Consider the following 24,987-nt stretch of genomic DNA (forward strand, 5'->3'; position numbering starts at 1 on the left):
CTCGTTCCTTGCCATGTCTAGAGTTATAGTGGTAAATGAGTAGAAGAAATTTTAGGAGGTAGGAGGAAGTTAAGCACTTATCAATCATTTGGCTAGCAAGAGCCAAAATGTAAACAATGAATGTCAGCTTAGATCCCACCGTGAAGCCCTTTCTATTCTCAATAGTCTTGCGGGGCTTTGACCATTTATTATGGGAATTTCCGTCTATAGCCAGAAACATATCTTCGAGCTACAACTATTTTGTCATGGAAACTTCCTCTTAAAGGTAACTCAAGAGTATGGAAGGTGCTTCGATTGTGGCCTTTATAGATCATATCTACATTGCCCATCCCCAAGTCACAAAAAGGCTGTGGTAGTTTCAGGTCCAGTGAGAATACTCTTTGTCCTGGCAGAACAACCTAAACTCATTGTATAGAACTTGAGTGGTTAGTCTACTACGCATCGAGTCTCATTGAAGGTCTACTGGATGTTGTCAAAAGAATGGGATCTAGGAAAGTTCCATTGATCAGTAAGCTAAGCTCGCCCAGTTCGTCTGCCGGTGTGAAGATGGACTCTGAAATATCATTAAGCAACAGGAAATCACCTTTTACAATAACAATGGCCCCACATAATCAGATCATAAGCCGAGATTGGCTTCAAATGCCGAGTTCGGGGTCTAAGCATCCTTGGTCGCCTAGCATCGGCATCCAACGGACATTTATGCTCGCATACGAGGACTGTTGGTGGGGAGATCCCTCTACTTAGCATGATATAGCTTCTCAGGCTTGAGCTTTGTCACTGGTACTTTGTATGTTACCAATTAAATCGTAGTGCAAAGTTGAGCAATTCTTTTTCGATACCGTTACATTGGAAAAGACTCGGCCTGGTCACCGTCGGGAGTTGCCGATCGTAATCAGCACACGACAGTCTGCCCCGCGGAACATCAAAAATACCCAAAATAGTCATCGTGGGACAAAATCTCTTCGTATCATCTCATACCAAGCGTTAATTTATCATGCGCACACTGTTCTCCACTGATTGTGTGATCACCGACCGGGCAGGCGTGGTCGAAAACCGTCACGGTGTCCACGCCGCCATCGTCGACGCAAGCGGTCGCCTTTTATACGCCGTTGGCGATCCGTCAAGGATTACCCTTGCCCGATCCGCAGCCAAGCCCGCTCAAGCATTGGCTATTGTTGAAACTGGGGCCCTGCAGAAATTCAACCTCGACGATGCCGATTTGGCCCTGATGTGCGCATCGCACAGTAGCGAAGACCGCCACGTTACTCGGGCCCGGAGTATCCTGTCGAAGATACAATGCAGCGAGGAGCTCCTGCAATGTGGTGGTCATCCTGCGGTTTCGGTTGCTGTCAACCGCTCGTGGATCAAGGCGGATTTTACCCCGACTGCGGTCTACAGTAATTGTTCTGGAAAACATGCTGGGATGCTGGCTGGGACGAAGGCTCTCGGTGCTGATGTGGGAACCTACCATCTGCCGACCAACCCCATGCAAGTACGAGTCAGAGAGGCTGTGGATGAAATCTGTCATCTCGAAGCGAATGGGTCATTATGGGGCGTTGACGGCTGCAATCTCCCAGCGCCTGCTTTTCCCTTGAATTGCTTGGCTCGCATGTTTGCTGTCTTTGCCGATGGAGCCAGCCAAGTGGATTCTAACGCGGCTAAAACAACCGCAAGGACACGGGCACTGAGCCAGGTATTCCACGCCATGTCTACCTATCCCGAGCTTGTCGCCGGTGATGACCGTTTCTGTACGGAGCTCATGACAGCCTTCCAAGGCCTGGTGATTGGCAAGCTTGGGGCGGCCGGTTGTTACGGAATCGGCGTCAAGCAGACCGAGCGGACCATGGAGCTCGGAGCTGAAGGTGCACTTGGAATAGCTGTGAAGATCGAGGATGGCAACATCCCAATTCTGTACTCTGCGGTTGCAGAGATTCTGGAACAGCTTCAGATCGGCGAGCCGGAGATGCGGCTGGCACTTTCCCGGTTCCATTGTCCCAATATTGAGAATACTGTGGGAGTTGTGACAGGAAAGACGTCTCATGCATTTAAAGTACGTGCTGTGGATGACAGCGAGGTGGTGTAACCTCCGAATGCTACTCTACAGTTATATACGAGAAAGATTCAGCGCTTTCAAAAGATAGGTCATTCCTTTTATGCCTTTGAACAGTAGCTAAGATGAACCTGGGGTATCACCAGCCACCAAGCGGTGGCGGCGATCTAAGACACTTTCAGTGGAGAATTCGGTAGATGTGAATACTATCCGAAGTTTCTCAAACATTCTTCACGCGATCAAATCATGGGTTGTCTTGAGGAAGAGCATAAAGTCCTGCTCAAAGGTACTTGCCACCACCTGGTGGGTCGAGATGTCGTGCAGAGTGTAAGTCGAAACGGAGTAGAACAAATTCATTGCTCGGCCGGCCATCTCCAAGGACATGATGTTGAAAGGCAGATCGGGACAATAGACAGCGTTCATGATGAGTTCGCCGTAGAAGCGCATCCCATCCGAGAGATTGATCTTGACTCGCCCGATGCCGAGGGTGGTCCGGAGGTTACCAGTCTGGTCACGGAATCGGTAAGGGATTTCTCCTGGGGTGTATTCGTGGTAATCAATAAAGCAGTCTTTGTTGTTGGTGATATGCTGGAAATAACCTAGGATGACTGCCCAACGATGCTGAGGGACCTTCGAGGCGGCGATTTCGTTGATTGGCAAGGGAACTAAATCAAACGACTGAGTGTTGTTTCCGTAAACGGGGAAATCCATCGAAGGAGTCATTTGAGTTGCCACTACTGGAGTCATTTGAGTGCTCATAGCTGGTGCCATTTGAGCGTTAACCATTGGTGCCTTCCGAGTGGAAACAACTGGAGCCATCCGAGTGTTAACAACCGGTGCAGCCTGAATATGTTTGCCGCCGGGTTGGGACCGCTTGGCCCAGATTGACTGGATTCGGTTTGTAGGATTGACTTTCTTAATGGCATTGGCAGGCTGGGTCCTCTGCTGATTTTCCGGTCTGGCATTTTGTGCGCTTTCCTCGTAAACCCAGAGCTTGGGATCAGGCTTCCAGTTTTCGGGCCGACGGTGGGGATTGATGTATCTGCAAATGGCTGGACCGTGGCCATACTGTTCACAATAGGTACAGTTGCCCTTCTCGGTCCTTTGATATGCAGTCTGGCGCCAAGCCTTTACATGATCATCGTCGCTGATGCCTATGAGGGGCGCGTTCAACTTCAGGGCCGAGGCCGGATTGTCCGGCGAAGTGATTGCCATGGTTGTTTCACTGCTCAGAGTCAGCGAATTTTGGCTTCTCATAAGGGAGGGGAAGACTAAAAGGGGGGACATGAGCAAAATAATTACCAAGAAGTGAAGGGGCCACTTGATATTGAAGGTATTAACATGATGAAGGAAGAGTATGTTGAAGGTGAGAAGGAAAGGGTACGTCGAATACGGAACGACGCGTCAAGGATAAACAGAAATAGCTCCAATTCACCGGTATCACTAACAATAAGAAGCGGGCGGTGAATCAAGCAATATCATGAAGCAAAAGAAAGGGGAAGGAAGTATACTTCGAGGCACGTGCCAAGACTTTCTCTAACAACTTTGATCTCTCATCAAACATTCGGATTCATTATTTTCACATATGGACGCTTTGCTATGCGGTATCACTCATAATCTATCAGAACGCCCTATAGGATGCTCAATATTTACTGACGAACGAGCACGCCACGGTATCTCATCTTGCCATCACGAAGGGTCTGCATGGCCTCCTCAACTCCCTCCTGGTCCATGGGGAAAGTCATCGTAGTCGGGGTGATCTTCTTATCGGCAGCAAATTGCATTAGAGAGCGCAGGCTGCGGCGAGATGCAACGAGAGAACCCTGGACACGGATACCCTTGAGGCACATCCTAAGCAGAGGGACGGGTGAGGGAGTCATGTCGACGGTCAACGGATAGATGGATCCATGAATATCCATCAAGGGAATCAAGCTGAAGTTCCGAAGGTTAGTTCTCTGTTTTCCTTTTACAGTGGAGGACTTTCAAAACTCACGATTGATAGTCGACACTGGCACTACCGCAGAGCAGGAGATGATTCACGGGCTTGAAGTCCTTGATCTCTTGACCGGCCTTGAAAACGTGATACTCGGAGGCACCGAAGGCCATTGCCTCCTCGCGCTTGGCCTCGGAGCTGGAAAGAACGACCACCTGGCACCCCATTGCCGCAGCCAACTTGATGGCCAAGTGACCAAGGCCACCAATGCCCATAACTGCAACACGGTCGGTAGGGCGAACACCGTACTCTGTCAGGACAGTCCAGACAGTTGCACCGGCACACATCAGCGGGGCAGCATCTGCCAAGTCATATCCATCGGGAATGGGGACGACGCAGCCGGCATCCCAAACGACACCCTCGCTGAAGGATCCAAGATCGTGGTCGTGGCTGCCATATTCCTTCTTGTTCTCGCAATATTGGTCCCAGCCTAATCAGAATCGAACATGTCAGCTTTGAAGTTCCTAACTCCCTGGAAATTCCCATCATCACATACCGCTCAAGCACTTTTCACAGGTTCCGCACACGTAGTGCGTGTATCCAAAACCGACACGAGCACCAACCTTGACGTTGGTGACGTCACGGCCAATCTGTCGCACGATACCGACACCCTCGTGTCCGAGAACCTGGCCGGAGCGCAAGTAGTGTTCGTCTGTGCCGCAGAGGCCGGAGTGGGTGGTCTCGATGTAGACCTCATTGTGCTGAAGGGTGCGGGTAGTCTTGTCTGCAACGATCTTTCCCTCTTTCGACCCGCGGAAAACTTCGAATGTGACGCTCATGGTGTTGTGAATGCGTAGATGCAATGCGGTGACCGGTGCAGGGACGGAAGATAGTGGGTGATTTTCTATTGTGAAAGGAACCAGGAACGTGAAAGGAATATTCTCATTTTTAAAACATTCAGGGAAGTTCCAGAGCTCACTGGGTTTTCCATTCGATTTCTCAGCATCTTCTTGATTGTTGTCTGGTTCCAGTGGGGGTTCGATGTGGGTGCTCCGATAAGAATTTCACTGTTGGACCCATTGCAAGAAGCAAAGGAAATTAAGGTTATTCTAGAAACGTTCTGTGTATTCGGAAAGAAGTCCGAACTCAGGCATCAAGTTTGCTCTCAGCCTATCATGATATCGCGGCATAAATTATAATCAAGCCCGAACAAAAGTTTCCGACCCTCACGGGCCGATTTACCCGCACCGAGACTCACACCGATGCCAAGTTACCGGTTTTGTTTCGGAGATGTCTCTGAAAGGGACTGTTCAGCCCGATGGTTTTGCGTGCACTCGGTGGCACCATTGCTCCGAGCCAAGGGAGACTTCGGCGACTTTCGTCATCCACGGGACTCGGCCAATCAAAAGTTGTCTTTGAGCCTCGGATCTTTACCTTATGACGTCTAGCCTGCTAGTGGTTACGCTAGATCTCATTAATTCGATTGTCAGCCTGGTGTTAAGCGCTCAAAGTCCGAGGATAGTATAATAACAGCAGGTTCGAGTGGTCATGTCAATTTTGTGGCCTGAGGTGTCGACTTGGAGCCTTTCGTTATTGGGAAATCGCCCTGCCAACCATGAAAGCGATACATACTAACAACGACAATGAACCTTTTAGGAGAGTCGCATTGTTTATCTGAAATTTCAATATGCATGATTCTTTTATTCTCTTCTATTTCTGCCTGTTTCCGAGGCACATAGTTGATTTCGATGAGGTCTGTCGATCAACGTAGGGGCCAGCCTGGTTCGTGGAATCGACAGGGATGGGTCATGCTGATATTCCTTCAATCAGCCACATTTAATGCCGCTTTATGGTGAGTGGCATGTGTTATCTCGTGGCCAGGGTAATATACTGGGTAGTATTCAAGTAGATTAAAGTGAGTGGAGGAGCCGTATGACCGGCAGGAGCAGGTCCGCAGAAGCAAAGGCAGATCAGATCGCCTGGAGGATAAGGTGTGGAGCGCAATGTGCGAAATACACGGCAATTTCGGAGAGCTGCCATCATGGACTTGATTTATTGATTCGAGTGAGCGAATCAATCCCGCTGTCACTTAGTATCTTCCAGGGCTGTCTGAAATTTGTCTTTATCCCAGTCTCTGCTCTGTGCCGCTAAAGCAGAATCTGCTCCTGATTGGCTGAGTATGACCTCGATGGCGATATGTTCGCATCTTCCAAAGAGTACTCGTGCAATACATCCTAGACCTCTTCCGGATCCTCTTGGCTATATAGAGTTTCGCTCGGTGTGACCATTGTTAAATATGGTGAGTTAACTATAGCTCCTGGGATTCTATGAAGTATGGGAGGAATGAGGCCATGGTCTTCGGTGCGCCAGGTGTGAAAATACATGTCCTTGTTCCCACCCAATCAGGTAGATGGGAGACTAAATGATTTATCAATCAAATTGAGATAAACAATGTTCCAAGTCTAGAGCGGTCGGAGGGCATATAAAACCGACACCAGGATGAGCAACGATAAAGCTCTCTTTCTATTCACGGTCGAGGGCAAGGACTCGAGGAGAGAAGAAGACTGGATTGGCCAATCAGGGCCAAGCAAATCGAGCGGGAAAACATGCAAACACATAAGCCGAGAATTAATTGTAGTAATGATTGACAAGAACGACTGCCAAAACGTGGAAGCCTGCGTATCTCCTTGGGAATGTGTGTCCGTATCCTCCCATCTCCATGAAGCCTTTCGCCGCAGCCTTTCAGATCAACCAATCAGACAAGCCAAAACGAAACAAATAAACTGAACGAGAGCGCGCCTGGGAAGCAACAAAGCAAGGAAGAAACACCAACAAGACCAAAGGAAAGAATTGACCAATTACCTCACACTACAATCTACCAAACTCCGTCAGCAGGCCCCCCACTACAGAATGTATATACTTTCAAATATCAAGCAAACCCCCTTCCAGTCATTGATCTAATTACTCTAACCTAAGAGATCGTAATTAGTATGGTATTTTGGGGTGGCACACTTGGCCTTTAGCTAACTTATTCAAATTAGTGCAGACTTGACATGATCACGTAGCCCGTTTTAATCCGAGTTAGGGCTCCCTTCTAGTAAGCCTAAACCGGCTGTTTGTGGGGCTTAGCAAATACCATCCCTTGCCGAGGAGAAATAAATAGGGGAAACCCACCCACCTCGCCCGCCCGCGCCTTCTTTTCCTCCCACACAACTTGTTTGCCTATTCACAAACAACGTCACCTAAGCTATCCTGGTAAAATCATTCACTTTGCTAGGACAGTCTTGGTGCCAATAATCCACGACACGGCCAAGGCAGTTTCTGTATTTGACGGTATCTGTGAGTTATTCTTCTGTAGATTTTGATCGTGTATCTACATTCCGCGTTAGGCTTCCAGAATGGTGTTTTCTTCATAACTTCAACAAAGCCAAGGTGTGTAGTGGATAGCATGCGTGAGTCACGCCCTTCTGGGGTGCCTTTTCGAAGGGGCGCGACCCGGGCTCGACTCACGGCCTTGGTCCCTTTTGATCTCCTCTACCCCGAGTCATGCCGGTAGCGCCGTCTCAAGTAACATGTGTCTGTCTACGTTTTTTTTTGCCGATTTTATGCGTTCCGGCTTGTTTTAATGAGCCCCGAATAAAATGAACTGATTCTGAAAAATCCAATTAATTAAAACGGATAACATTGCTCTGCAAACACTAGGTGTTTCAACCCCCTCTTACCACCAATCGATGCATGCCCTATCTTCGTGACCTTTTTATGATTACATAGTAAACAAAGGGATGCGCTGTGGCAGTCTGTTCGGTACAGATAGGTCGAGGCACGAGAGAGATAGGCAAATCGAAGAAGAACGAGTAGATGCGCCAAACACCATCAACAAGACTGGCAGGAGGCCATACAACACCCACGCTGCGAGTCCGGCAGCGAGTACTGAATGGGCCAATTAGATATAGAGAAAGCCACCGTGAAAAGATGTGGTAAACGAGATTTAGAAGTGAAGAGACGGCTGTCAAAACAACCATGCAGATTGCATATAAATCGAAGAGTAAAAGAGTGTGCGTCTGGCGAATCTCCCTTCTCTCTCATCTCCACGAGACCTTTCACGAGACCTTTCTCGAGACTCACTAAGACCACTCTCCCTCTACATCGACGTTTTCAAGCTCGTCTCCGACCTCGATCCCCCACCTCGACCGATCAGGCTGCATGGGTCCCCTAAACCCGACATCCTCAGGATCTCTGAGCCGCCAGGGCAAATGGCCTCTCGAAAACGGCATCAACAGGCGACTACATCAAAACGACAATGCAGAAGGCGTTGGGGAATTTCTTCCCCTTCCCCCACTTTCTCTTCTGTTTCCCTCTCCAGCTTCGGCTTCTTTGTCAATAGTACAGCTTTATTTATATTACTATCGACGGCGTAACACCAAGCTCACAACCCTACCCAGGTCGGATAAAGGGAACCCGTGGCCTCTTGTTAGCTCGCGATCTGTTATAAGGATGCCGGCTTCCGCAAAGAACCACGATATTCAATTAAAGGCCATGGTTTTCCTAAGTGCCCACAATTTTCGGACCAAAGAAGACCTTATCTACGATCTCGTTAGTTAAATGTTATTTATTTCCTAATTCACTTCGGATGTGAAAAAAAAGGGAAAAAAAAACAACACATATTTTATCTAGTATTTGCTTCGATATGCTACATATTGTCTCTTGAATGGCTAGAGGATTAGGGCTTCCTGTTGTTCACCTCGCCATCGTTCGTCAATACAGAGGCACGACGCACATATTTGAGACTTCCTTCCCATAGGATAGTATTGTCAATGTACGCTTAATAGATATCACGCCAACTTTAACCGTTCAGGTGTTATAGCGCAGCCTGACATCTTGCGTTACTATTATATATATCGGGACCTGGGTCATGTCCGCGGTTAGCGGATATGGTAGTCTTTTTGTCTACGTTGGGAGGCATGTGATCCGGGGTGACTTCGTAAAATCAGGCTAACTACGAAAGATAGGCTGATATTTACCTATCTACCCCATGCGAGGAACCAATCTAATTGTCGAAAGGCATATCTCGACATCATCTAAGGAAATGAAAGATTCATGTAGCATAGGTTTGAAACTCCATATATCAATTGGCCGGATGGTGTAGTTGGTTATCACGTATCGTTAACACCGATAAGGTCCTGGGATCGAGCCCCAGTCTGGTCATTGCTTTTTGTTTATTTTTTGAACACGATTGTGTCCATACAGGGTCCAATGAACAGAATATGTAGTTTTTCTTAAGTGAATACACGGATCTGGTTGGTCCAATTCCTCCGAATAGTAGTTCATATTACAAGGGAATCCGGGAAGTGGTTATTCTTCCGTAACTGTGGGGCCCCTAAAGCGGTTTGGCGTACCTATTTAGGATTAGCGTAGCGATAGCCTTCTCTCCCTGTGCGTGGTACTATAAAGTCTGTTTTATCGCTCCTTTAACTTTACATGTTTTTTTTCCATCTATCTACCTTGTCTTTGTCCTTCTTCCCTGCCTACAGCTAGATAGTGAGGGATTTCTGCTATTGATCCGGATCACCGAGCTCCGCTACCCTCTTTATCGCCGGCGCGGACCAGCCAGTCCTTCAAGGTACCTAGGGCACTTGATCATAACTCTGCGGTGCTTTGCACACCTGTGGATTACCGTGCGGGATCAACACCAGGTCCTGGAACTTGAGTCTGGTCAAAGTATTTACTTCGTCTAAACAAATGGTTCTTTAGGTCCTCTTAGTGTATTATTCAATCAAAATTTCATTCCGCGCACTAGACCAGGCTCAAAGTGCTACTTGGGATTTTGGGATAGGCAGGTAGAATAATATGAACCCCCTCAAAATCTTCCGACAAGGCCCTATTACCTTGTAACTAAATAATCTACAAGCCTACCAAATAGTGGTCATAACTTTTACGAATGGGAACTGGCCCCTTGAAATAAGCGTTATAGTATCTTCGATTGCTACAGGTAGAATACTGCACTGACCAAGCTTGTTAAAAAATGGAAAAAAAGAAAACGAAAGAAAGGAAGAAACAAAAAAGAAGAAACTAATTTTGACAAAATTCTCCTGACATGACCGAATGATTTACCATCTGGTCCTCTTAGGAAGCCATCGCGATGCCTGAGTCTCAAGAATTCCCTTTTTGGGTTCTTTTTGTCCACCTTGTGATTCTGATTTTTCAACGGCTTTCTGATCCGAGGCATCGCCCGCCTTGGGAGTCATTCTTTCATTGGAACTCCGCGTCAACAGATCCGAGGCCCACTGTAGGTTGCCCTGCGTGGCGCAACTGACTGGGGATTGTTTATCATTCCCTTCGGCAAGTGGATCTGCTCCGGCGGACAGCAACATCACAATCATTCGTTCTTGTGAGGCATGATCATCATTCAACAACTGAGGCTGATGCTGTGCTTGTAGATAAATGGCTATTAGAAGCACAAGGAGCGGGGTCTTGCCTTCTGCATCCCGTACGTTGACGTCGGCGCCATGATCAACCAACAGCTTCATGATGGCCTCGGGCTTTATCCCGACTACCGCAATATGCAGTGGAGTTCGTCCAGAACTATCTCGGGAATTTGGATCCGCCCCTTTCTTTAACAGAACCTCGACTGTACGTTCTGTATCTGCGACCTTAGCCGCGATATGGAGCGCGGTATGAGATGTATTGACGGCATAGTATGTATTCCACAAAGATCCAGAGGCTCTCAGACTGGCGAGTCCTCGGGCCGCTGAGACGGCGCCCACGCTGGTTTTTTTGTTGGGATCGGCGCTATTTTCAAGGAGTACTTCCACAATCTCTTCCAAACCGGGAATAGCTGCAGCTTTGTGAAGAGGAGTAAGACCGGATCTGCTTGCAAGATTCACATCCGCACCAGAGTCCAGTAGGGCCTTCACTGTCTTAACTGAACGACCATCGATGGCATAGTGGAGCGGTGCGTTCCCTCCTTGCCTGGTCTGAATATTCGCTTTCGCGCCTCCTTTTAGCAGCTCCTCGACCATTTGGGGCCCGGATTCGGAGCGCTTGGATGCAGCAAAATGCAAGGCAGTGCGGCCAAGGTGAGGAAGGCCAAGGGTTTCCACATCCACCATTGCACCATTTTTTAGGAGCCAGGACACCATTCCAACGGCCTCCGAATCCGCCGCAATGTGAATGGCGCTCCAGCCAGAATAGTCTGGGGCGCATATAGCGGATGGGAGTGATGCGTAAGTTACCCATGTCGTCGACTTCTGCGCTAACCAGGGAAGATTGAGGCGCGCTGCGACGAAGAGAAGACTGGTACTGCTGCTGAACCCCGAATCTTGATCAAGAAGTATTAGCAGTTGGTCTCGAATATCGACAAGAAAGACTTACACTTTCCAGTTGTCCACCGTTTCAGCAGATCGTAGGCCCGCACCCAGGTAGACAAGGCCGCCGAATTGTCAGCAAAGAATTCTTTCATTCCCTTTACGTCCATTTCTTCTTCGATTTGACTTTCTCGCAGATGATGACCAGCGAACTCGACTGAATACTGGAGGAAAGGAAACCCATCGAGATATTCTTGTCTGACCGCCGTAAGCTGCGACTCATCGATCTTTCCTTCGCTGTTGACCGGAGGCTTGGGGACTTCCCGTCCCTGAACTTCCTTGAGTTGTAAATATGCCAAACAGGTAGATGCCATCTGTCGGTGTGCATCTGCCTGGGTCATGCCGTATTTTGGATATTCCTGCACGCCTTCGTCACTGAAGACATCTGCTAAGAAGTCTTTCACGGATTGGTGACTCAGGTGTACGAAGTTATCACGGACTGCAAATAGAGCACCCCAATTACCCTCAAGGTTGCTCCGCAATGCTTCGATATCCTCATCTGGAATCTTCCGACAGGTATATTCCTTTTCTTCTTGCAAATTCAAAACCACGTCCAACTCCTGCAGAGTGATGGGTCGGCACACAAAGTAGACCCACATGAGCAGCATTTGCAATCTTTTGACAGAGTCTCGCGGTTGCCGTTCAAGCATCGACTTGTAAAAGGTTGCGACGTCCAAAGGTATGCTGCGCAGCTTCTCCTTGACCTTGGTTTCGGTCCAGACACCCTCCCAAGTGCCCAGGTCATCCAAAACCAACGATAGCCACATGAACATGCCATTAGAGTTCTCCTTCAACAGATCGGTGGTAGTTTGTCGAATGTTTTCACTGAAGTTTCGATACTCTTGAATGCTCTTTACCCGATGGTCGGTGACTTCGTCAATATCGCGCTTATTCTCAGTCGGCATATCGATAATATTCTCGGGGAGTACTTTGTCGCGGACGATCTGACTACCTCGGTCAGAGATTATGCAGCGCAGGCTGAACTGTTGGCCCTGATTTCTGGCTTCGCTATTAATCTTTGTAGAAAGTTCATTGACGAGCCGGACAACCCCAGGAAGATAGGGCCCACACTGATCTAAGCCATCGATGACAAAATAGACAACCTCCACCTCTGGATCTGGGATGAGTTCTTCGAGAATCTTTTGGAGAATATCAGGAGACTGGAACTCATCCAAATCAGAACCCATCGTGTCTAGGTCCTCGATATTCTGGATATGCTTCTGAACGTGCTTCACCAGTTTTCGGTTTTTCTGGATTAGCCTGTATAGCAGAGTCCTCAGGATCCAGACTGGGGTGCGTCGATGCTCATCACGGTCATCACAAAAACATGCAACCGCAATGGTCTTTCCGGGGACGCCCAGCTCGGGAGGAGGGTTCTCGTCCACTGGGGACGAAAGAGATGGGGTCCCAATACGCAATCGTTTCTCGATCTCCTTGATAAGAAACTTCAGCAATACACTTTTCCCACTCCCGGGAATTCCTTGAATATAGAGCGGCCCGGTTTCCGAGGAGTCGGTTTGGGCCCAGTTGCGGAATGGGGTGCTGTCGAAGATCCATTCACATGTTCCACGCGCTGCTTGAGCTATATCGACTCTGTCTTTTGAATCTCCGGCGATAAGAATATCAAGGAGCTTATCTTCAACGGTTTTATGTTCACCTAAATATCAACAATGTCAGTAAACCTTAAGTGGCCACTTTTGTGGTTTCATTTCTCTTTGGATAATGAAGGGGAAAGTCGTGTTGGGCCACGCCTACCCATGAAGACGGATGCCCCCGCAGCAATGTTGATCCCTCGAATTGAATCACTGTAGAATGAAGCCTCCATATTTCCAAAATTTTGGCCTATCTGGAGTCCATTATTCTCCGACTTCGAGAAGTCGGCGGACGGCGCCGGCGTCTACCCAAAGACATCAGTCAAAACGACTATAGTTATGCCGCAAAGATTTCTCGAACCACTATACAAACCTCTGCTTTTGAACCTGGTAGTCTCATGGCTATAGATTCCTTAGGTTGCAAAGGAATGTAGATGTAATTGAGAACAGTGTATAGAAGCGGATCGAGTGAAATGAACAGCACTGGGAAGTCTGATTTCTTTTCGTTTACCAAGTATCCAAGTTCATGTTGTGGGGCTGGTCAGGACTCCCAAAATCTAACTGAGAGCTGGTACCCCTGTCGCGCTCAGCCCCACAGTTCAGCTTGTGCATATTACGACTTGCAGGAGGCTTGCTGTAAATATGTGCACAGTACAGCACACGTGCAGAATTGGTTTTACCCAATAGAAAAGATCTAATTTGGGGTAATGGGCGGGAACAACCAAGGCTACGAGAACCGATAGGCTGTGGATCTTCTCGACGTTGTATTCTGATGAACTGATGACCCTGCCTCTATGCTGGTCCATTTATCCTTGTAGGTAGTTCACAAATAATTCTCCAAACGATTCGAATGGCCGTCACAGGTGCTACGTGGATTCTATCTGCATAAATAGGGTTTCGGATCATATTTAAAAAGGTATTTTGAATTTAAATTGCGTGAGAGGCTTTTATTAGCAGAGAAAAAAAAAAGAAAAACAGTATTTGCGAAACCCGAACGATGACAGAGTCATAATTGTTTGCTATCTGGCAATTACCCTTCCAAGAGATACTCCAGGGAGAGGAAATTACAACCAAAGCGTAAGTGGATGTGATGAAAAGCCATGTACGGTATTCATGTCACAACAAGATATTGATCGGCCAAGATCAACAGACTTCTCCTAGCCAACCGTTGATCGGAACCGAATGTATCAAGGCATCCTTGGTTCGGAGTCGCCGGTGCTAAATATGTGTACAGACCCTATCGTTGACAAAACGTAATACCGCTGTTTTCTCCGAGTCCTCTGAAACTTGATGAGTCCGGCCAGTAGTGGCTTGGACGGTATGCCTCGTAGTACTAATACGAAGGCTAAGCCCACCGTAAAAGCCCAAAAAGCGGACTCGACCAGTCTATTCTATACTATCTTCAGAAATGTCTATCAACGTTATCAAGGATCAGTCTGATGCTAAGCTGGAGTATGAAATTTTCTCCTCGCCTTCATGAACAATGTCCAGATATTGACCAGATTTACGTCTTGCAGCATTGTGTTTGTCCATGGCTTGAAGGCCGACCAAAAACACTGGACGACCGAGAAATCTGTGTTCTGGCCGGAAAAAATCCTTCCCGGACAAATATCGAATGCGCGCATTTTGGCTTTCGAATATGAGGATGCGGAGGTGGATTCATTTTGGAACGAGGAGGATTTGATCTCTGATATTTCAGATGACCTTCTCAGCGAGCTCATGGCAGAGCGGCGCGGTGACAAGGTTCATATCTACTTTTACCTATCCGTGGATGAATGTCCTATGCCTTTTACTGACTATCGACTCTTGGAATCAGGCTGAACGCCCTGTTGTATTCATTGCACACTGCCTAGGTGGCTTAGTTTGCGAGAATGTAGGTGTCCCTTTACTTATCTACATATGGATAGACCCAACTGATAAATTCTGTTTTATTTTGTCTAGGCCCTCATTAGAGGGGCAAATCACGAGAAGAAGAAACAGCTTGTCAACTCCGTTGTGGGAGTTCTACTCCTCGGAACCCCACATTTCCACCCCGGAACGATCAACGAAGCAACAAAGTTTTTCCAACTTGCAAACCAAGAAGTCCCAAGCGACTCCGACCTACAAGAAAAGTCTAAATTTGTTCTAACGATCCCTCAAGAATTTGCAAAATTCAGACAGGGAGCTCCACTGAAGCTGGAAACGTTTTATGAGGGATCGCCTACAAAAGTCAATGGTGGAGAGGTGAAGATCGTGGATCTAGCTGTGGCCAAGTTCACCGATGATTCCCCCCTACTCGACTGGCAGGAAATCATCACCAGATGAGTCGATTTGACAGCGAAAAAGACAAGGACTTCAAGAAGGTCTGCCGAGTCCTCCAGGACTGGGTCGAGGATCTCCCTGAGCCGGAAGAGAAAGGAACAGTCAATAATATCTCGAATGCCTCCTTCGCTGGATCGACCAACTACGGCTACCAGCTTGGTCAGAATACAGGCAACCAGACTGGCTTTACATTTGGCGCTAGATAATACCTTCTTTGTTGTAGTGAAATGAATTACAAGCTGGTTGGCTTGGGAGTTATCTAGTGCCTGAATCACATGGCGGCACCTAATTCAGGCTGTCAATGCTTTCTGTTCGACACTTACCGTCATGCAATTTATCCTTCAGATTTATCTCTTGAGATCTCATTGTGATAGATTTCTAGTAACTTTCCTCAATCAATGGATATGATATCCGTACTAAGATTTTTAAAGAATGTCCGAGGTCAACGCATTCGCTACGGTAGACCTTTGTGACGGGCGCTGTATGTACACAAATTCCGACGATAGCAAAAAAATACGCGTACCGTTTACGACTAGCAAAAGAGCTTCAGCCAGCCACCATGCCAAAAGTAGTCACTGATACAGCCAGCCACCGAGAAAATTTCATAAACAGCGACGAATGCATACGGATACCGACGCTAATGTGTCCACCACATTATACTCTTCCGAAATAAGTTTTTTGCAGATGCATATCCGTCATGAGAAACCGCAGCAATTACCTCCTATGACTTCGAGCTATATTGTGCATCAATGATTTTATGAATACATATGCATACCACCCCGCAGAATTAAGACTACACATAGTCGGGCCTACTTGACATTCTAGAAAGCTGTACTACTCATGGTGGGGTACGGAAGAAAGGGCGCGGGGGACCCGGGAATGGCTTTCAGCTTCTGCCCTTTTTATAAGCGAAATATCGCGCAACAGTACCAAGAGCGGGGTTCATGCAAGATAAATGTTACGTGGACATTATTTGGTGGATTCAGAGGCGGGGTGGCGCTACCATGGCGACCTGAAGACATTTTGAAGAGGACTGGAGCATAGTCAGGGATTGTCAGCTGCGATCAACTCAATGAAAGGTTGAATTACTAGTCTTACAGTGGAGACATGCGTAAATTCAGCTATCAAGACCCCGCGGTTTCAGGGTAAAATACGGGTTGGACTCTCATTTTTACAGCAGGGGGGCTTGCGAGGGAGACTTTTATGAGAGCTAATATGAGCAGGCTGATCTTGCCAATTACTTGAGCCCGAGAGTCAACCGTTTGTGTTCATTCATCTATTGCCCAAGGGAAACCACTTCACAAATAGGAACACCCGTAAACATGGCCACTCAGTCCTCAAGCAGCACAGCTACCATCACCCAACTATGGGAAGAATCAATCAAAGAATATGAGAAGGCGACCGGCAAAAATCTCCGATTGGGGAAGTTCAAAAGCATGGATGAAATCATGGCTGGTACCGAAGGCCTGTCGAGCAAGTTCAAGGACTTTCGCAGCGATGAGTCCAAAGTGACAAAAGTGCGAACTGCTTTGAAAAACAACATGTGGTTGATTCAGAAGGTGGTCAATACTGTTCAGAATATTGGCAACGCCGCATCAGTAAGCCTTGAACTGAACCTCTAGCGAGATATAAAGAGACTAATATTCTGAGTTTCGCAGGCCTTTCCACCCGCGATGCCCGCCAGTTTGATATTTACAGCCTTTGGACAGGTTATGCAGTCATTCGCTGACGTCTCTGCCGATTATGACAAGGTTATGGGCTTTTTCGATTTCACGCATAGATTTTTTGACAGGCTTTCCATGATCGAGCAGAAGATGCCCGATCTGCCTCCGTTTCAGCGTTGCGTCAGTCGTGTATTTTCAAGCATACTCAAAATTTGTGCGATTTCACAAAGATACTGCGCAGAAAAACGATTCAGTAAGTTGCCTGATTTAATATGTATCGTACCTTGTCATTCGCATCAACAGCTAATATTGCTGCATCAGAGAAATGGTTTGAAAACTTGATGCATGGAACCGACGGAGAACTGGCTGGGGCCAGCGCGGAGTTGGAGGGGGCAATTAACGAGATGAGCGAAGCCGTTGGCCTGGCCACTCTACGGACCGTTGAGATCCTTGATGAGGTTGTCCAAAGCATGAATGGAAACGTTGAGTTTCTTGTCTCCAATGCCACCCTGATTGATGAGCGAACAGCAGCCATAGAGTCAAACACGAACGCGATCTTGGAGCAGAACCAGAACCTTGTATCCAAGCAGGGGGAGATGAGCGAAATGCAACGAGAGACACTGGCAAAAATGACGGAACAATCTCGAATGCTCAATGGAGTCATCCAGCTTTTTGGATCCGTTCAAATGGGGGAAGGCTTTAGCAATTCGTTCAAGACCAGTCTCTTAAAGGTGGACGTGATTAGGCTACGCCTCACTCGCTGGGGCCAGTCTGTTGGATTGGCAAACCTGGCGGATATTCAAAGTCTCCAGCAGGCAAAACTCTCGCCCGACGACATTCCTAAGGTTGAGGAGCTACTTGGCGGAATCATGGACCAATTCTCCGACGCTGAGACATATGCAAAACGGTTCAAGCGCAAAAACCCCGATACTTCAACACTGGACCCTGCAAAGGAACTAGACACTGTCTCCGCATCGCTCCACCAGCAAATGAGCGAGGTTGCCAAACGAAGACAGGGTGATTCTGAACAAGACCCAGCAGATGACGTGGCATTCTACGAAGAGAAGTACTTTGTGCGACTGATTGAAGACACGAGTGGATTAGTTGATGATTTGATTGAGCTGTTCCCAGCAGTGCAAGCGGTTCAGCGTAAGCTCTGCGAGGAAGAGGTAGCAGAGATGAACAAAATCAAAGACGCCCTTCCTATACTTAAGGAAGTCGCTGCTGGGCAGGACAAAATGCTCAGTGATACTGTCGTGAAGGTCATTCAGTCCAGTACTACCTACAACAACAGTGTTGTCTTTTCAGGAACCAACTCGGGCTTTCAGATAGGGAACAACAAAGGCAGGATCAGCAATGTGCGTTTCGGTTGATTATCTCATAGGGATGTCAACTAGTGGAGTGAACAGACTAGCAATTTAAATCAATCCGATATCAAGTCAAACCCCGGTTTCCTCCGTGGCCTAGAAAATGATATTGCTACAGTTCTTTCTTTACCGGTCTTACTTTGGGATCTGGGTCACCTATTTTGGATACCTTCTGGGAAAGACTTAGGATATATTGTTTCAGGAGAAACAAGGTCAAGCCATTTGTATCTCAAATCAGTTCTTAGCAGATCCTTTGTAACAAAATCGATGTAAGCAGCAATATCTAGAGTTACCTCAACTATCAAATTCACGTTTCCCACTAAGGTAAAGCTTTGAGACAGTAAACTAAATAGGTTAAAATTTATATATGTCACTCCTTGTGCGTAATGAAACTATCTTCCAGTTTGATTGATAATTTGCAGTGCATGCAAAAAAGCATATTCAATTTAGGGCCTGAAAAACAAAATCGATAACTAGATACAATGAATAATGAATGCGTGCTCATTCACACCGACCTCAAGCAATTGAGCTTTACTCTGTGTTCTTCTCCTTGAATAATTTGAGGATATGTTCATTGCCACAAGCAGCAGCGACATCCAAAGAGGTTCGCTGTTGAGCATCCTCTAGCATAGGATCCAAGCCCATGTCCATGAGATATTTGAACCACTGGACAAGATTTTCGATTGGCACTTTCAACTCATCTTCACGGAAATAACCTCTACTGCCAACCTTTCTACCAGCAACCACATGGAGCAATGAGGTCCCTGAATTATTGGTTGTCAGGAAATCTGCACCAAGATCCTTGAAGAATAGTAGGCCATCATTATCGCTGCGCGCCTCAGTCTCGGCTGTACGCCAGAACATGCCTCCGGGTCGCAATGCACTATGTGCAAGATACCGTGAGAGTGGTGTATTGCCCTTCGTGTTACGTGAGTTGATGTCTAGACCATGGTTCAGGAATTGCTGGATGCGTTCTTTGTGAGTGAATGGTTTGGTAGCGAGAAAGTGGAGGGCCGTGTTGCCTTCTGAATCTGGCTGGACGGGCTCAGCGCCGTGTTCAAGCAGTAGGTCGATGTATTCAAATTGTATGTCTCGTGCTCTAATCACGTAGTGGAATGGGGTATCACCGGCCTCGTCACTCATGTGCACAAGTCTGGGATCTCTAGTTAAAAGATCCCTGATGGTGCTGATCTTTTGCTCACTAGGTTGGCCTTGAACGAGACGATGAACAATGGTTTTACCAGAGTTGTCTTGGGCGGAAATGTCAGCACCACGGTCGATAAGGCTCCAAATTCGCTCATTCCCACAGGTACAATGAATTAAAGTGCAGCCTTGATCATCTCGCGATTCAACCTGGAGTGATGGAAGCTGAAGCAGTGGCTCAACCACGTCGCCTGCTCTCAGGATCTCATGTATGACAGTGCATGTCTCGGGATTCCACTTTTCTTCTGAGTTCTCGTCCCATTCATTTAACTCCTCTTCATCCTTGAAAGAGTTGTCGTTCACTCGATGAAGCCTGACAAAGGTAGCGTATGGGTCTGCACCATTCTTCAGAAGGGCGGTCATCATGCGCCCTCGCAAAGGGGTATGGTCCGCATTTTCGGGAGGGCCACGTGGATTAGATTTGAAAGTTGCCGCGTGAAACAAAGGGTATATCTGGGCGATTGGAATCCAGGTTCGATGAAGTGAATGGATCCTTTCCGGAGTTTCGGGATCGGGCCGCCTCTTGTTAGCTAGATCGCCCTGAGAAAGGAAGAACTCCAACAATTCAACATTGCCTAGCTCTATTGCGGAGAATATAGCAGCAGGGGAAACCTTCGCGCCATGAGATAGAAGCATTTTGATCAGCTCTATATCAGTGCCGGCTTTTGATAAGCAGGTCTCCCCTTTGTTATTCACAGCGTTGACATCGGCACCATTCTCGAGAAGAATTTTCACAGCCTGCTTGTAGAAAACACCCTTGTACCTTTCAAAGTCCAAGGCAATGTGCAAAGCTGTCTCGCCATCATCATTGCGCTGCTCCAGATTGGCACCCTTTCCGATGAGGTAGGGCAAAGCCTGGTGCACATTCCACCAAGTTGCACCCTCTGCAAGGTCATGTAGAACGGCCTTGCCGCTGGTCAGGCTTTCCTTTCTGCAATTCAGGTTGATGTTGACACCCTTCTTTTCCACAAGGATACGGACCACCTCCATATTTGGCTGTTCACGGCTGCATGCGGCAATGAGGAGCGGTTTGGCCACATTCCTGTGACAGTGATTGGCAGCCTCAGCTTGGTTGCACCATTCATGATCATCAAATTTCGATGCGACCTCAGGAGTGCAGACACGATCCAGGAGATCTGACAGACCGGTGCGTACAAGGGCGTGCGGGAGAGATATGCTTTGCCAGTTCAGCATAAGTATATCTATTTCTGGCATCATTTCCTCCAACAGAACGTACTCGCCACGGCGTAGCAGCTTGACCATATGCATAGCCTGCGCATCATTCATTGATCGTTGCGTGGTCTTACGGGTCTTCCGGTTCTCCTCTTCCTTCCTCAACGAGGATCTCATATCTTCCAAACGAGCCTTGCAGAAGTTGAAGCCATCGCCATCTGATCCTTCCAGTAGATTCAGCCTGGGGAGAAAACGAGACTGAAGTTGTACTAGACATTCGGCGGTGTAGTCGCGTTGGTTAGAGACAGCGACATGGAATGCATCACGGAGAGAGCCATTGTCTCCTGTAATTTTTGCGCCATATGATATCAAGTCAATCAGAATTTCATCTAGACGTGTTGAGTCCGATTCGTATTTGACAGTACGCAAGCTCCGTAGAGACTTTTCACTATCCTCCCTCGCTGATACTGATGGCTCACTTCGGGCACCGAGCCAGATACTGGCAATCTTGAGGACTTTAGTATTGTCTTTGCCCCCGATGCTGTTCCATCGTGCTTGTTCAATCTCAAATTCAGCGCACGCTCTGAAAGGCGTCCATCCATTCTTGCCTGGCAAATTAGGGTCTGCGCCGGCATCCAACAGAAGGCGGACAGTTTCAGGACGACACGAGGAGCAGGCGTAGTGAAGAGCCGCGCTTTCTTCCATATTTCTCTGATTGATGAAGGCTTTCCGTTTTTCATCGTCAAGGTCGGCGATCTTGGAAAGGACCAGACCGATAATCCCAGCTTGTCGGGCTCGAGCTGCAATATGGAGAACCGTCATTCCTTCTTTGGTTACGCCGAAAATATCAGCCCCTGCATTAAGAAGCTTGAAAACAAAAGCCTCAGATACAGCTGCTGCAATGTGCAATGGCTGAATCCCATCGATATCTTGAGGACTCGGGTTCTTGCACTCGTGAAGGACATAGTCAAAGAGTGTCGTGATAGAAGGCTTCCAACTGCGGTCTCTGGGTTTCCGCGAGCACAGCTTGTGCAAGACAGTCTTTCCGCTGTTATTAGGCTGGTCGATATCAACCCCGATTTTTTTGACACATTTGTACGCTGAAATACTATCGCACTTGGCCTTCTTGGAAGCGAGCTCGAGGAAAAGCGTGTTTCCTTTATTGTCCACCAAGGAAGGATCGAAGTCCATGAGGCCGAGCAACTCTTTCAAACGATCAGTGTTCCTGACAACTTGGTGCAGGAGGGTTCGGCCCTTGTTATCTCGGGTATCAAGTCTTGCGCCTAGCTCAATAAGAGTTTTGAAGAGCTCGGGTTTGTCTTTGGTAGCATTTGAATATGTGACATTCTTGAAGAGGGGCGTTTGACCCAGTGCATCCCGGATCTCAAGATTGGCACCCGCTTTAAGCAGCCTGGAGATCGTTTCAACCCCAGTTTCACGTCCCATCAAATGCAAAGGCGCCTCGCCCTTTTCATTTTGGAGATTCGGATCAGCGCCAGCCGAGAGGAAAGCGTCAAGAACGGCATCTTTGGAATCGAAGCCCCAGTGATTGAACAGCACGTGCAGCAAACCATTGCCATTTTTTAAAGTCACATTCAAGTTTGGTTTGTACTTTAAAAACTCCAGAGCGGTCTTGAAATGATGGCCTCGAAGGCGACTGAACAAAGGTCCTCCGTTGCTTTTTGCCATTATCTTGTTCACATCAACAAGCCCTGACTCGAACAGTATAGGAAGCAGCTCCTTGTCCGTCGATCCATCGCTGTGCAGTATTGTCTCCCCGTTGTCGGCTTCCGCATAAGGGTCTGCTCCTACTTCCAATAGTAGTTTGACGATATCAATGTTGTTGACACATGCAAAATGCAAGGCCGTTTTGCCATCAGGAGATTTCAAATGAATATCTGCACCAGCTTGGAGGAGAACTGAAACACACTCCAGTGAAGGCAGGCGACTTCGATGCCGGTCTTTGATTCCAATCAGACCATGTAGGGCTGTGTAGCCCCTGGGTTCATTTGGATGCTTAATTGATCGACCTGACCCACCCATCATCATGGGGCCCATACCCCCAAACTCATTCCAGGACGGATAGGAACAGAATATATTAGGATCCGCTCCTGCTGCTAGAAGAATTTTGATCGTGTTCAAATCGCATCCGAGGCAGGCTTTGAACAACAGAGTTTCTCCTCTGTACTTTGAATTGACGTCCACGGTAGCATGTTGAAGAATAAGATCTACACAGGCCCCACGCCCTGAGCCCGCGGACCAAAAAATGGCCTTTGTGATAGCATCGGGGTCCGTGAGATATGGCAAAAATTCGGCTACGGCCTTGGTGTGTCCATTCCCGCAGGCGTACATGAGTGGCGTGTGACCAACTGAGGTTGGTGCATTGCCACAGCGTCTGCCTGGGGCTTCTCTTGTCTTAGGTGTTAGTGGATCAACGCCAGCGGCAAGCAAGATCTTAACGACCTCAGGTCGGTTTTTGCGGGCGGCCTCATGAAGAGGTTTATATCCTTCGTGCGCCTCTCCATCCGGATCTGCACCGCCGTCAATGAGAAGCTTTGCAATATCCGCATGGCCACTGGAAGCAGCCCAATAGAGAGGCGGATCACCGCGATTACTCTTGGTGTTCGGGTCAGCGTCACCGTTTTGAATCAAGTGTGCGGCGTATTCAACTAGCCCAATTTTGGCAGCAGCATGGAGGGGAGTGAGGCCTTCGATTACATTCTCCGGCCAGTCGATATCCAGCCAAGCGATAAACCTCTGCTTGTTCGCAACAAATTCGTCAAGTACCAAGTAAAATGATGACAAATCGATGCCAGCCAGCGCTGCACGACGAGTATGGATGTACCAGTTGGCCGCTGCATATTCGAGAAATGGAAATTGTAGACGGATTCCACTCTGTTGTGCTTTTTTTGGTTGGAAGAACTCCTCACTCTTAGTGCGTTTCTTGATCTCAAGTTTGTCTAGGCAGCCAGATGTGAGATAGTCTAAGCATGCAATGGCAAGACGGTGGTTGGTTGGACCGGCTTCCAAAATGGGATAAGTTGAATTATCAAGGGTGGCGGAGCGGGTGAATCCCTTGAGGAACTCCGTAAATGAGTGATGAACAACTGACACCGTCTCGTCATGGAGAATCTGAAGCAGTGGACCACAAGCAGCTCGGACTAGATCTTTGATATCTTTCAAGCTACGGTCTCCAATTGGACCATGGGTGGCTTTGATCATCTCAGCAACTTCTAGAAGACGAAGGGGGCGAGTTGCATGTGTAATAGACTGCAGAATGAGTAATTGAAGGTCGCCAGGAACATTTGAGCGCTTTCCATGCTCGCGTAACAGCTCGTTGTACATCACATTCAGGTCTGCGGGCAACTTCTTGAGCACCTCTTTGACATCAGCGCCGGGTTTTGAGAAAGCATCCATTGCAAGCCTGGCATACAAGAACAGGCCGTTCGCTCGGCCAGGAACGGCCTCGGTGATGAGATTCCAGTATTCCTTTGGCACGGCGGAACCTTGCAATCGGTGCTGCACGTACGCAGCAATATCGATGTCGACAAGTTGTTCTTCTAGACAAAGAGAGGATACGGAAAAGGGTCTCAGTGGAGATTCAACCGCAACAACTGGCCGCGAGAAAATGAGGACTTTGAGATTCGCAGGGCGCCACTGGCCGAACTCGGCCAAAGCCTGAATAAAGTCATCATTGCCTTGGTCCATTTCATCCAGGGCATCCGTGATACAGTAGGCCTTAGGAAATGTAGAAAGAGCAAATTTGATGTTTTCCCAGAGATCAATCGTAGCAAGACTATCAATAGAGCGATTGTTATCGAGGTATTCGGTTTTCAACTTAAATTGCAAGGGTGGGCTGAAGGGGAGAATTTGACATAGCCAGTCCCGCAACGCTCCCACTGGTTGATGGTTTGCATCGATAATTTGTCGGAAGAAGAAGAAAAGCACCGGAACATCTTCTTTACGTAGCTGGTCGATGATCGAGGCAGCCATGACGGATTTTCCCGACCCTGGTATGCCTTTGATCCAAAGAAGGCCATTCGCGTCGCCTTCATGCCATTGTTGATATGTATTTGTGGATATAAGCCACTGACAGGTGCCCACCAGATACGATCCAAGATGCCTGGAAAACTCAGATCTCTCTAGATCATAAGGTGTTGGCTGTAACCAACCTCTGATTTTGTTGAAGTCCTCTGTTGGAAGAGGAAGGATATTTTCTTTATTGAAATCACGGATATCGCCCGGGCCTACCATAACGGCATCAGATCCCTCGGAATCTGATAGCGACATGGTGGACAGGATGCGCAATAATTCTGTGATGATCTTTGTTGGGTTCAATG

At 47.8% G+C, this 24,987-nt stretch overlaps 8 protein-coding genes across 8 annotated transcripts; 5 read left to right on the top strand and 3 right to left on the bottom strand.

The window, feature by feature from the left end:
- Positions 1–994: 994 nt before the first annotated feature.
- On the top strand, positions 995–2,083 carry N7496_008930 (asparaginase; the record flags this gene model as incomplete). Its single annotated transcript, XM_056701849.1, has 1 exon — positions 995–2,083. The coding sequence occupies one exon, from the start codon at positions 995–997 to the stop codon at positions 2,081–2,083; it is 1,089 nt and encodes a 362-aa protein (XP_056553912.1).
- A 213-nt stretch (positions 2,084–2,296) lies between these two features.
- N7496_008931 (uncharacterized protein) lies at positions 2,297–2,719 on the top strand (the record flags this gene model as incomplete). Its single annotated transcript, XM_056701850.1, has 3 exons — positions 2,297–2,377; positions 2,450–2,572; positions 2,654–2,719. 3 exons carry the CDS (start codon positions 2,297–2,299, stop codon positions 2,717–2,719), a joined length of 270 nt encoding a protein of 89 aa, XP_056553913.1.
- A 980-nt stretch (positions 2,720–3,699) lies between these two features.
- N7496_008932 (NAD(P)-dependent alcohol dehydrogenase) lies at positions 3,700–4,822 on the bottom strand (the record flags this gene model as incomplete). The annotated part of the gene is made up of 3 exons (XM_056701851.1): positions 3,700–3,982; positions 4,044–4,473; positions 4,540–4,822. The coding sequence occupies 3 exons, from the start codon at positions 4,820–4,822 to the stop codon at positions 3,700–3,702; spliced, it is 996 nt and encodes a 331-aa protein (XP_056553914.1).
- A 5,268-nt stretch (positions 4,823–10,090) lies between these two features.
- N7496_008933 (uncharacterized protein) lies at positions 10,091–13,339 on the bottom strand (the record flags this gene model as incomplete). Its single annotated transcript, XM_056701852.1, has 4 exons — positions 10,091–11,301; positions 11,355–13,004; positions 13,103–13,244; positions 13,313–13,339. 4 exons carry the CDS (start codon positions 13,337–13,339, stop codon positions 10,091–10,093), a joined length of 3,030 nt encoding a protein of 1,009 aa, XP_056553915.1.
- Positions 13,340–14,347: 1,008 nt separating this feature from the next.
- N7496_008934 (esterase/lipase family protein) lies at positions 14,348–15,243 on the top strand (the record flags this gene model as incomplete). The annotated part of the gene is made up of 4 exons (XM_056701853.1): positions 14,348–14,391; positions 14,457–14,682; positions 14,756–14,812; positions 14,881–15,243. The coding sequence occupies 4 exons, from the start codon at positions 14,348–14,350 to the stop codon at positions 15,241–15,243; spliced, it is 690 nt and encodes a 229-aa protein (XP_056553916.1).
- On the top strand, positions 15,240–15,446 carry N7496_008935 (uncharacterized protein; the record flags this gene model as incomplete). The annotated part of the gene is made up of 1 exon (XM_056701854.1): positions 15,240–15,446. The coding sequence occupies one exon, from the start codon at positions 15,240–15,242 to the stop codon at positions 15,444–15,446; it is 207 nt and encodes a 68-aa protein (XP_056553917.1).
- Positions 15,447–16,562: 1,116 nt separating this feature from the next.
- Positions 16,563–18,277, top strand: N7496_008936 (uncharacterized protein; the record flags this gene model as incomplete). The annotated part of the gene is made up of 3 exons (XM_056701855.1): positions 16,563–16,838; positions 16,899–17,157; positions 17,226–18,277. The coding sequence occupies 3 exons, from the start codon at positions 16,563–16,565 to the stop codon at positions 18,275–18,277; spliced, it is 1,587 nt and encodes a 528-aa protein (XP_056553918.1).
- Positions 18,278–18,802: 525 nt separating this feature from the next.
- Positions 18,803–24,937, bottom strand: N7496_008937 (uncharacterized protein; the record flags this gene model as incomplete). Its single annotated transcript, XM_056701856.1, has 1 exon — positions 18,803–24,937. One exon carries the CDS (start codon positions 24,935–24,937, stop codon positions 18,803–18,805), a length of 6,135 nt encoding a protein of 2,044 aa, XP_056553919.1.
- Positions 24,938–24,987: the final 50 nt, after the last annotated feature.

The sequence above is a fragment of the Penicillium cataractarum genome (genome assembly GCF_028827025.1).
Source record: "Penicillium cataractarum strain IBT 29864 chromosome Unknown utg000007l, whole genome shotgun sequence".
Taxonomy (NCBI): Eukaryota; Fungi; Ascomycota; class Eurotiomycetes; order Eurotiales; family Aspergillaceae; genus Penicillium; species Penicillium cataractarum.